The following is a 12,786-nucleotide window of genomic DNA, read 5'->3' as shown; positions in this document are numbered from 1 at the left end:
TAATATCCTGAAAAATCTCAATATTAGCTCTCTTATCCTGAAAAATCTCAATATTAGCTCTCTTTTTCCAGTTATGTTTCGCATTTGAATTTGGACCCGGAGAATAAAATTCTTATTTAAAAATGGGTTTGAAGATTTTGGATGAATGTTAAATATTATCATATTGATATTTGATTTCATTCCAGCACGATTCGCGGTTGTTGGCATCTTTGCTAGTGAGATGCTTCTGGCCGCAGTATTTTCAAGATTTGAGTTTTAAAGACTGGATTAATGGCTTGCCTGGTTCTTCTTGTTGCTGCATCTTTAAAGCGGGTGAACGAACAAATAGAAATTCATACCAAAGAACTAGTACAGTAGCTTATTAATCCATGGCAAAACCACAACAAACAGTCCTAGTCCTCAAATCAGCAAAACCATCATCACGCTTGTTACCAATCCAACTCCAACCACCGGACCGTAGCTTTAAAGAAACAGAGGATGTCATATATTTTTTACTTCTACAGGCTTAACCCTTTGACCAGCTCGACCTCTAGCCCTCCGACCAGCTCGAACTCCACCCTCGCCAGATCTGATCACCGCCATGTCCTCCTCCGCCCTCGCGAATTTTTCTGGATCGGAGAACGGAATGAGGGTAAATTGGTTCCCCTCTTTTGTTCCAGCAGGCAAAATGGGGTAATTTGGGGCTTGGGGGCTGAGGAATGTAATATGGTTGGTGTAATTTAGGAAAAAGTGGAGTATTTGTCCCTAATTATCCCCAACAAACCAATAACACCACAAAGATTACATCAGTTCCAAATACCCCAATGAATAACACCAAACATTGTTGTTCCAAAAATTATCTCATTATCCCAAAAATTACCCCAATGAATAACCCCAACTAAGAGTTTATATATTGGTCTTTTGTTGTTCCCTTTTCTGCAGTAGCTGTTTTTTCTGTGGACGTACAAAAGGTTCAGTTGGAATGGTGACTAATATGTCATATATGATACAATGAGATACTGATATCGTCTTATCTTTTCATTCTATGGCCGGGCATAAGAAGAGCTTTGATAAACCCGGGCATTAGGCCGATGGAAGTAGTTGGCTCGGATTGTATGATCCCATCCGTTTCTCTTTTAAAAAAAATAATAATAGAATAAGAAATTCAAAAGTACAGGGGCTATTATTTCATGCCATCAATGGTACTATGATTATAAACAAAAAGTTAACACCCAAAATTTAAAGGATACTAAAAAATAACTAAATTTAAATTTAACAAGGGTAGGAGAACTAAGTTGAAAAAAAAAAGTATAAAGGATCAATTTGAACATGAAGAGCCCGTGCGAGGACCAAATTGGCATTTTAGCCTAATTTGTAGCAATGACAAAGTGTTCATCCCAAATTTTTAAAATCAGCAAAGTACAATGCAGTGCCCTGCGGTTCCACAGATGAAGTGTCTTGTACCCGGGGAGGAGAGCTTGATGACGGTGTTGCCGTCGGTGTAACTGTTTATTGCGTTCGTGGAGGAGCATGAATCGTAGTCGGCTTTTGGTACCTCGATTACCGAGTGCTGAGCTCCATATGAGAAAGCTGCGGATAAAGGCGAATTAGGTGTCTGAATTGATCGGATGACTGAAATTATTTTGGTCTTTGATTACGTGGATATGAATCTGTTTTTGGCGATCCGAAGGTCTAATCTCTAACTCTTTAGATGTCCTGAACATCTTGGTGAACTATGATTTGAAAAAAAGTACTTTATATAATAATAATAATAATAATAATAATAATAATAATAATAATCTATTTTGAATAGTTCATGTATCGCATTATTATATGTATTTTCCATCTTATTCGGTTCTGTCGTATCTCTTATGTCTTTATATCAGTTTTACTTTCATTCAATTCGTATAGTTATTGAACCAAACACGATAAATGTACTAGTTACAACAGACAACCCAAAAGTGAAGAAAAAAAAAACAAAAAACGAATTGAGTGAGTGTACAAGTTACGGTGGACTTACTGAGCGTGTCGCCAGTTTTAAAAGTTTCAGCCGATGCCCATGAGCTCAGGTCGGTGGTTAGCTCCCAGCCACCAGCACCTCCGACCACATGATCTGCTCCCAATGCAGCCCGAAGAAGAACGGCTATTGTTATGAGACCTGTAAATGCTCTCAACGTTGCCATTGTGTGTACTACACGAAACTTGTCGAGTTGCAAGAATAAACATAGACGAGGCTCGTATATATAGATGTTGATAGTAGAGTTGTTAGGGTTGTTGGGTTATCACCAGCGTAAAACAAGGGAGGAATGTGCAAAACCATAAAGGATGCTTGCTAGAATTTGTTGGATGATTTGTATTATGGAATGAGTGGGTATACCTGAATGATTTTATTTTTGCCGATTTTAATATTGACTCACAAATGGATGGGGTTTGTTGAACACGTTGGGTTTGTTGGTTATAGAGCCCCGAAACGCTTTGAATGTTTCAGTTAAGTTATTGCAGAGCTGGTAGCATAATTTTAGGAGAGAACATGTGCCATGGATACTAAATAAATCACTATTTGGAATGTAGTTGATGTACATAATTGTGCTTGTATTAGACCAGCACATTATTGTTCTTGTATTAGGCTGGTACATTATTGTGCTCGTATTAGGTCAGTACATTATGCAGGAGTACATGGTATTTTTTTTATACTTTATCAGCTGCATTTATTAGGATGTATTGTCTCCTCATATTGGATATTCTGTCAAAAACAAGACAAGCTTGTTTTAATGTTGTTATCATTTGTATGTTGTGATTTCCCCCTTTTTGATGTAAAATGTTTAGCTATGAGTCTTATGAGTTATGACTCATTGAGGGAACATGTGCTAACTAGTAGTTTTCCCTCTTTTCAATTCTAAGAAAGTAAGGGGGGTTTGCAGATATTATATAAACCCTTACAATTGGAGAAGCTGTAACCTATAATATTGAATTTTGTGCAGATTGTAGCTTTGAAAGTGGGAAAGCACAACTGCCACATTATTTATTTGTTCCCGCAACTTCGTACGAGTTAGCGCATTGAGAGAACATTTCTCTGATCACGGTTTAGTTGAAAAGTACAGCATTTTGGTACCAATATAATGTATAGAAAATCTTCAATTATTATCTGATGAAAACTTAACTACAAAGAATTCAAATCCATTCTCTACAGCTTAATATTCATTGTCTATGGAGGTTTAAATTCGTTAATAGAGGAGGGAATCTCTCTTTGGTATTCTCTGTTAATTTATATTTCATCCTATTATACATTTATTTTCTTCAGACACAATCCACATTTTAGCTACAATATTCTCTTGAAAAAAAAGGTTTTTCTATAGAGTGCCCATGAGTACTCTATAATAGAGGAGAGAGAGAGAAATAAATCATGCACAGAAATTAATGCAAATTAGGAGGGCTCATGAGCTATTCATTTCTCTCTATCTCTCTCCTCCCTTATAGAGTGCCCATAGGCACTCTATAGAAAAACCGTGAAAAAAGCTACAGTAATAGTGTAATACCAAGCAAAAAGTTCTATGGCACCCAAGGTAAAGAAAAGCTCTATGTACCTGACTCAATTATGATGCTCCCTGCAATTTGTATTTCATTAATCAACTGTGAACACAACACACGATTCAAGAGCCAAGTTCACTTCATTTTGCACTCGAAGGATGTAATGCTTCTACCTCTATATTTATTTTGAACTACACTAGTTCAGTACAAAACTTTAACATGGGAGTTTGAATCCCATGTCTTCTCCATTCTTGTACTCTCTCCAAACATCTATTGCACCAAAACAAGTGATAGAAACCACGCTCAACGCCATCACTATACTAACTGAGAACACAATGAGAGAAGCTCTTCCAAACTTCTCTACGGCTCTTTGAATGAGAACCAATCCAACAATAGAAGCGAAAAAACAAACCGCAGCAAATATAGCAGCTTCTTCAACAGCCTTCATTCCAAGGATCAAATACTGAACCATGGACATTGAAGATGAGAATAAAACCATAAAGGAGGTTGTTGATGCTGTTACCTTCAAAACCCAAGAGTAAGCATGTAAAATTTTAGTTTAAGAATTCATCGAGGATGAGACTGAAATAGAAATTTTACCTGCGGAGGTATTCCAATTTGAAGAAGTACAGGATTTATGAGCATCCCACCACCAATTCCAAAGAGGCCACCTAGTATCCCTGATATAAGTGCAGCCAATGGAAAAATGACGGCAGGAAGTTCTTTCATCCTAGAATGAACTATAATTCCCTGCAGGAGAAAGTTACAGACTCGTAAAAATATTTATATTTTTCAAAGTGAGCATCATGTAAACATTTAATTTACAAGTGGCTTGTAGAAGTAATTATTGAAGTAACCTGGTTATCTTTCTCTTGATCAGGTGTTTGGTGCTGCATTTTGCGGTTCTGATACAGAATACATGCTGTAAAACCAATTGCGAGAGGAACTTGGAACAAGGTGATGAGCCAGTATAGAACTCCACAAGGCCTAATTTGTAGAATTTTCTGCATAAAGAATTTATATATTGCATATTATCAGATTAAATGGATCAACTAACCAATTAAAGAGACAAAAGTTGTCATTAAACAGAATAAATAAGCATTAAAGTTAATAACAGCATATGTTTGTTAACAGTATTCACTAGCTGTTAATTGTCTCATAACCTGTTCTATGTACTGAGATTTCAGTCAATAATAGCATTGCGCCCCTTATATCCTCAATTCACATCCGTACTTATGTAATTGGCATATTATTTACAGTATTTTCCTGCAAGAACTGAATCTCGGCTTATTAGATTCTTTTAAAATTAAAAAACATGTTTTATGTTTATATCGATAGTTTGCTCTAGACAATTTCCCATTTTTTGGCAAAATAAATTAGTCAAAGCTCGAGAATGAGCTCTTTAAACAGAACAAATTAGGCAAAATAAAATTAAGAACTAAAATGAAGTAGCCTTGTTTTAAACAAAACAGAAAATGAATTCTTACTTTACAGACTTCTGACTTAGGACGTGTCTTTTAGAAAATACAGAGTCAAGTAACTTTCGGTATTCTATTGTACTCTGTAGTTTCAATGAAATACAATACCACGTCTATAGTTTCTCTTCTATGTTATTATGTAGACACTTCCATAGTACATGACAACTAAGTTTGTGCATAGGTTGAACCTTGGTTGATTAGATTCACGAAAATAATTATTCTAGACAACTTGGATGTGACAATTAAGTTAGAGAAACAATTAGTTCGGAACCTTTAAAAAAATAATAAGGAAATAGAGGAATATCCTTGCTGACAACGGCAACGGTGATTATTATGTTAAGTATTTTGCCTCTTCAATTTAATGAAAGAATAAGAGTAGTGATTAGCGTACTACTCTTTTTTTACTGCTTTGGCACTATAAGAAACAAAATAGCAGGGCATGATGACTCATCGTTTCTTTTTTAACAACTTTTAAGGAACGATCCCACTCTTTTGTTTCTTGTAGTGCCAAAATAGTAGCAAAACACTTATCTTTTTCTGAAGGACTAATGTTTCAGCTATTAAATATCTCAAAACACTGCAATATTTTCCCTTGCTACACTATTTTTCCTGTCACATCATGGAAATTTAAAAGAAGTACAGAATTTTTTATGTACATTGAGATTGAGATTGAGTGACAGCATCTATTATTGGTCATATAAGAACAACCCATAAAGTGCTAGCCAAAGTGGTGGATCCACACATCTTTTTCATACGTGTGCATCGATGAAAAGAAATGGTTCAAAGTAAACAAGAGCCTAATACGCTCTCTCTATTCAAGTCAAAATCATGAATCCTGGATCTAAAGATTTGTGTAATCCAAAAACTAGCCTGACCAGGATTTGCAACCAATAGCATCAGCTCCATTGTAATCCTAAACATGATCATGTTTCTTATAATATCGCGTATCGTTAATTTAGATTAACCAAGTAGAGAGAGACATTATTATATATATTTAGTTCTGTAAGTCTGGATAAGAGCTAGTTGGATAAAAGAAATTGAAAATACATGTTGTATATAAATATGCTATGTCACAGCGTCACTTTAAGATGAACACAAAGACTATTTGAAACTTTTGGATGCCATCACAAGTTGATATTATCTTGTTAGGCTGTGCAAGGTCCAATGAATAAACTAATGTCTTGTATGTGGTTTTTTTAAACTTCAACTTGAGAAGCTGAGATAGTTCTGAACTGTGACCTGCCCAAGTGAAGTAGAGGGGTTTTATTTAAGCGCGATGGGGTTTTTGCGTTTTTGAAAGGGAAGTATATGAGAATTTGATGCACATAGATGATGCATAGATGGGCTTTATCGTAATCATTGGCTTACTTTATGTGTGTGGTGATGTAAACATTCCACAGTCTTATTTTACACATAATCCATTATTCATGCTTTACCTACTTTTCAATAATTACATTATGTACAGGAAATGTAGATTTAATTTCGAATTCATCTTGTTCGAATGCTGAGGCCCCTTCAATTGAATCTAGATTAGATTCTGTGTTTTTATGTAATTGGCTATAGATCACTGTTAAAGCCTGTTATTCCAGTCCTAATCTGATCTATATAGCTTTTGACAAACGAAAATACGCATCTTTTGGGTGAAAGGACGTCGGCTATCGTCCCTTGTTGTTTCCATCACCCTCAAAGTTGTCCATTTTAGATAGGTCGTCTAGCTGCAAACAGTTGCATTAAAAGTTAAGAATATTCTGTTTTGCATTTCCCTAATTTTATCAGCCTCCGGCCTCGCTCAACCCAACGCGAGTCACCATCACTTGAAAAAAGATCTCAGCAAAGCGTGCGAATGAAACGAAGAGGAAGAAATTGACATGCTCGGGCAAGAAAATTAATGATATGTGAATCAAAAGGAAGGTACTTATTTCACATCTCCCCCCTAAATTTTTACGTTTAAAGATATGTGAAGGAACCAAACTCATATCAGATTAGACCGTGGAAGAGTTGATCCCTGACGAGGTGACACGCTGGACCGAAAAACAAGCATCTCTCACCAAAACAACGAAATATCACAAGGCTAACGCATTAATATTGCTATATTGAAGCCACGTGATATCCACATGACCGGAGACGAATCGGGGAGACAAGTCGGCGTGGGCATCAGGGCGTCTCAAGCGCTGACGAAAAATTTAGGAACGGGGTGCATCTAAAATTAACCCTTAAAAAGGAAACAAACATTTTCTCGCATGTTCCTCAAGAATATCCAAGTACCAACCAAAATTAGTAAAGAAAAAGGACAAAAATTAGTACCACATACCTTATCACCCTTATCAGCAATGACAACGTGAAGCACAAAAAAGGTCAACCACACCACCACCAGAACCACCATCTTCCTCCACTGGATACTCCCTTGAAATCCCTCCCCGCTCAACAACAGTGGCTCCTCCTCCTCCTCCTCGCCATCCTGGGCCCCAATGATCCCAGATCTCCTCACCTCCTCACTCTCAGCTCCCCAGCACCTGAACCCAGCTTCAAAAGTCTTGTAAGTAGAAACCCCAAGAAACAGGGCAAAGAGGGCCGTGATCAGCCACTCTGGGAGCATGACATTGCCCAGAACTCCAGCACTGACGCCAAGCAGCATGCTTGGCTCCGAGAGCAGAGCAATATCGTAGTCTATTGAGGATTTGGGGTCAGCGAAGAAGACGAGGGTGTAGAGGACATTGGAGAGGGACCCACCAGTGACCATGAAAGCGGAGAAGGTGCTGGCTGTCTTGAGGTCGAGGCCGGCGACGAGGTTGATGATGGGGAGGTAGAGGGACCCGCCGCCGACGCCGGCGCTCGAGAGGGAGGCTGCTATGAAGCAGAGGAGACCGGCTATTAGAGTTCTCAGGGTCTTCATTGAGAGTCGTCTTGGTTAATTTGGTGTTTGAGGAGAAAGTCTGGATTTTATACGATGAGGAAGATAGGGAGTGAGAAAATGAGGAATTTTGATGGGATTAATTTGGTTTTGGGAATAGAAATTAGTGAGCCAGTGAGGTTTCTATGAGGGCTTATGACCAGAGATTTGATGGTGGTGCGGGCTGAGAAACAGAATAGTTGAAGTTTTGTTTTTGTGCTTGCCACCCCCTAGAAATAGAGAGCGACTATAGATGGTCATATTAATGTGTTATTTGATTAATAACTTTTATATTACTATACTTTCATTTGTAGCGGTGCTATTACACTTTGAAGATAGTTCAACAACAAGGTGTCGCTTCGAAGTGAGGTTCATGTTACTTTGAAATAAAATTTGTATTAAACAAGTTCCTCACCTTTTTTTTATCTCAACTAATAGTAAGCCCTTTCGAAAGCCTCAATAATCCATCCTAAATCTGTAAAGCTGGGAATTCTTGTCCTATTATCAAAGGTAAAATGGTACAGGCACACCTTGTGCCACGACCCCCTCTTCCTGCTACAGTGCGCAGGGTCCACATGGAATCTTTTTTAAAATCTCATGTGGCCCCCTCGCACGTTAGCAGAGAGAGGGGGTGTGACACAATGTGTGTTTACTGGTGTGCCTGTAGTGCCACCCTTATCAAAGTGTTGTCCTATCATAAAGTCTCCAACAATCTGGTATATTTTTAAATAAGTCCCCGCAAATATGTAAGTTCTCTTAAGTAAGTACACAAATCGCAAATATTTTAAATAGATCATAAAGTATCTCTAAGTTCTCTTAAACAAGTCTCTTGTGCTAAAAATTGATACGTTAACTCCCAATTAATTAAACTACATCAATCTTATTTTCCCTCATCTTCCTCATTTAGTACTAAGTAATACCTTCAAGGCTTCAACAAAATAGAATAGAGATTTATCAATGAATAACAATCGGGAAAGAAGCGGAAGGGTTTCTAGCAAAAAAATGTATAGGGCAGAAGAGGGCAAAACGGATAAGATTAATGAACTTTAGTTTACTTTGAGTTAACAGTTACCGATGTGGGGAATTATTTAAAAAACTTTTAGATTTGAAAGACTTTTAAAATACATAATATTAGAGCTCATAGAATCGGTTATTTAAAATATATAAGCTAGCTCTGAGGGACTTATTTAGCAATAGGATAAGTTTTCAAAAGAGACCCATTTAGAAACTTATTTGTAAAAAACGACCTATTTCAAAAATATTTGCTAAATTCGACTCAGTTTCAGCTAGTTAGCTAAAATTAGATTGAATTTGGCAAAAAAAAACATCAAAAACTTCACGGGATTTCAAATCCCGTGAAGTGTAAGCCCCCCACCATTAATGTGTTGATTAGGGAAGCCAAAGCTTCACGGGGTTTGAAATCCCGTGAAGCTTATAACTTCACGGGATTTCAAGTCCCGTGAAGCTTCAGGCTAAATTCTAGAGAGCATCTGAATTTAGCCTGTAACTCCACGGGATTTGAAATCCCGTGGAGTTGGGGCATGGCCTATATAAGATGGCTAAGAAGAAGATAGTGGTGGGCACCACGACATCAATGCAAAATGTCCTTGAAAGCTTAATTCACGCTTGGGTGTAAGAGTAGGCAGACAATTTAAAATAACACACTACAACTGACTTCACACCTGTACCAATCCTCGATTAGAGATAAATCATAAACACGCGTCCATCTCTTTTGTATATCGATTGATTATGCCTAAACTAAGGGAGAATCTTGATCTAAGACTAAATGATATTCGTCTTTTAGTGCATAAATGGACCAACTTGGATGTATCATACAACAAGTGTTGGAATGCTCGGAGGAAGGCGATGATAAAAATATTCAGAGATTAGGATAAATCTTATGAGATCTTACCACATTATCTTGAAGCTCTCAAAAAAGAAAATCCGGGGACAATGTATGAAGTATCATCAGACCTTATTGATGGCGGAGATAGACAGTTCACATATGTATTTTGAGCATTTAGACCTTGCATTGAGGGATTCAGATATTGTCATTCTCTTCTTAGCATTGACGACACCCATTTGTACTGTAAATATAAAGGCCTTTTGCTTGTTACAACCGGAGTAGATGCAGATGGCAGTTTATTTCCTTTGGCCTTTGCAGTGGTTGATGTTGAAAACACGAAAAATTAGGCATGATTTTTTGCATGTATTAGATATCATATCCCTAGTGTGTGAACGCGGTCGATTACATTCATATTTGATAGGATGAAAGGAATCCCAATAGCACTCCAACGATATTTTTCATCGCCACATCAACATCGCTATTGCTTGCGACATATTAGGGACAACTTCAAGAGGAAGCATGGACAAGTGCAACTTCAAGATCTTATTTGGCAAGTTGGATGTACAACGGAAAATTAGTTTATGAGCAACTATGGGAGAAGATTAAGTTTATTTCATGAAATGCACATGATTGGATCGAGACTAGTTTGGGTTTGAACAATGCTGATAAGTGGGCTTCATGTAAAGATAGCAGAAAACAATTATGTATGATGACCACTAACGCTTCTGAAAGTTTTAATGGTGTGCTTACGAGAGCACGATGTATGCCAATACAGTCATTAGTTGCAAAAACATTTTACAGACTTAATAAGTTCTTCCTTAGACGACGCACACTTGGTGCAAATATCCCGTCAAAGCTAACGCCGAAGGTTGAAGGCATATTAGCGGATCAGATTGTGCAGGCTCAATCATTTCGATTCGTTAGATATAATTTTAATGAATAATAAGTCATTGAGGGAATATCACATAGAGAAATTTACTCTTACAAAGTTAATATGCTAGTGGATCACACTTGTACATGCACTTGCAATATACCGCAATTACAATTGCTTTCTTATTTCCATGTTGTCAAGGCTTGTTCAGATCTACATGATGGTGTGAGGATTTCACATTATACATTCGCCGCAGATTGATATTCAACTTATAACTATCAATAAACGTACAAAGAGTATTTTCGTCCACCATATGATAGTCGACATTGGACATAAGGCGGGCCATGAATATTACCTCATTTGTATAAAAGGTCAGCTGGGTGACCTCATTCTGTACGAATTAGAAATAATATGGATGACGGTCGAGAAGGAATCAGGAGGAAAAATAAGTGTAGTAGGTGCGATCAACCGGGCCATAACAAAAGCAGTTGTCCAACTAGCCTTAGGCGTTGATTATCCGGGGACAGTTGCATGGAATATATCGTTTATGGTTTTTGTAATACATAACATTTTATTTTTAATCCTTGTTTCCACGTGACAATCGTTTTGTAATATATAACATTTTATTTTGAATCTTGAATACGTGACAATCGTTATGCATGTTCTATTCTTATTTTTCTTTTCTATGCTGGATGTATTCTTTACTAAATTTTGGCCATCAAAATACATATGATTAAGTCACTCAACTGAAAAATCTAACATATTGTATTTTAATCTCAGAGATATCCATTATGGATCCGGGACAGATGCAGCCCGACGTATTATACCTTTAGACAGATCATCATTCACACAAGATTGGCTTGGTATAGGTAAAAAATGTTGTATATATATTCCTTATTTTTTGCGCTAGTTTTAATTTTTCTTAATAAATTTTATCAATTTTGATTAATGTGCAGTCCGTAGCAGAAATCAGCATAGTGAACCATTCCCAGAGTCACTCGGGCTGGGAGATGGAGGATGATCGAGTACTATAATTGGTAGCTCAAGCTGGGTTTTAGGAGTGTTCATTACAATATGATTATGAATTTCAAGAACGATATGGTTAGACTGTTCAAATTTGTTACTTTTGTGGATCGGTTATTATTTATCTATGTGATTTTCGTGTGTATTGTTTGATTCATGGTTGAATTTTATGAATATTATTGCAATTCAGTATATATGTAATTTTCGTGTGTATTGTTTGATTTATGTATATTGTTGTGAATGATGCGAAAATTTTATGTATATTGTTGTGAATGAGGCGGAAATATTCATGTATATTGTTGTAAAATTTTTACATGTATATAATGCACACATTCTATGCATGTTTTTTGAAACCTGCAACTCCACAGTAAAGTTTTTGATGTTTTTTCGTCAAATTCGACCTAGTTTCAGCCAGTTGCAACTGGATCGAATTTGACAAATATTTTCAAAATATGTCGTTTTTTACAAATAAGTTTCTAAAAGGATCTATTTTAAAAATTTGTCCTTAGCAATATGTTAGATATCAGGGACCAATATAAGAAAAACCCAAACTTTAATACTACAAATTTTTAGCCAGAAACCAGATCTTTGTCAAGGGCAGGTCGAGTACTTTCCTATGCGTGTTCCTTAACTAAGCAATAAAAGCCCAACTAAACTTGCTTTGATAAGAAAAACCCAAACTTTAACGCTACAATTTTTCAGCCAGAAACGAAACCTTCGTCTAGGCCGGGTTCAATACTTTCCCATTTGTCACGTAAGCAATAAAGGCCCAACTAAATCTGCTTTTATGAAGAGAAAATTTTGGGACACACCCTAAATTTTATTAGGGGGATTAGTCACCTAGAACTTAAAATTAGAACTGAGATAATCTGTGGGATAAATTTTTAACATGTTAGTCACATAGAACTAAAACTAGAATAAAATTTTACAGTGTTAGTCAAGTAGAACTCCAAAAAAACTAGACTTAGGATAATAGTATAAAATTATTCCATTTTTTTTTATTTTTCTATACAAAAATAAGAGTTCTAGTCTCTCAAATTATTCCAAGTTTTAGCTTAGAACTATACAAAAATAAGAGTTCTAGTCTCTCAAATTATTCCAAGTTTTAGCTTAGAACTAGGTGGTAAAAAACTAGAACTCATAAAATTATTCCAAGTTTTAGCTTAGAACT

General features: G+C 36.5%; 2 protein-coding genes across 2 annotated transcripts; both read right to left on the bottom strand.

Annotated features, from left to right (window-relative positions):
• LOC109834750 (uclacyanin 1-like) lies at positions 1,391-2,178 on the bottom strand. Its single transcript, XM_020402771.1, has 2 exons — positions 2,000-2,178; positions 1,391-1,569 (listed from the first exon to the last, which is right to left on the bottom strand). Exons 1-2 carry the CDS (start codon positions 2,160-2,162, stop codon positions 1,391-1,393), a joined length of 342 nt encoding a protein of 113 aa, XP_020258360.1. The 5' UTR covers positions 2,163-2,178.
• On the bottom strand, positions 3,562-8,055 carry LOC109833304. Its single transcript, XM_020400920.1, has 4 exons — positions 7,297-8,055; positions 4,365-4,511; positions 4,108-4,257; positions 3,562-4,030 (listed from the first exon to the last, which is right to left on the bottom strand). The coding sequence occupies exons 1-4, from the start codon at positions 7,876-7,878 to the stop codon at positions 3,722-3,724; spliced, it is 1,188 nt and encodes a 395-aa protein (XP_020256509.1). The 5' UTR covers positions 7,879-8,055; the 3' UTR covers positions 3,562-3,721.

Source organism: Asparagus officinalis, chromosome 3 (genome assembly GCF_001876935.1).
Source record: "Asparagus officinalis chromosome 3, Aspof.V1, whole genome shotgun sequence".
NCBI classification, from domain to species: domain Eukaryota; kingdom Viridiplantae; phylum Streptophyta; class Magnoliopsida; order Asparagales; family Asparagaceae; genus Asparagus; species Asparagus officinalis.
The sequence above is the reverse complement of the archived record's forward strand: the minus strand, read 5'-3'. Positions and strand labels throughout refer to the sequence as shown.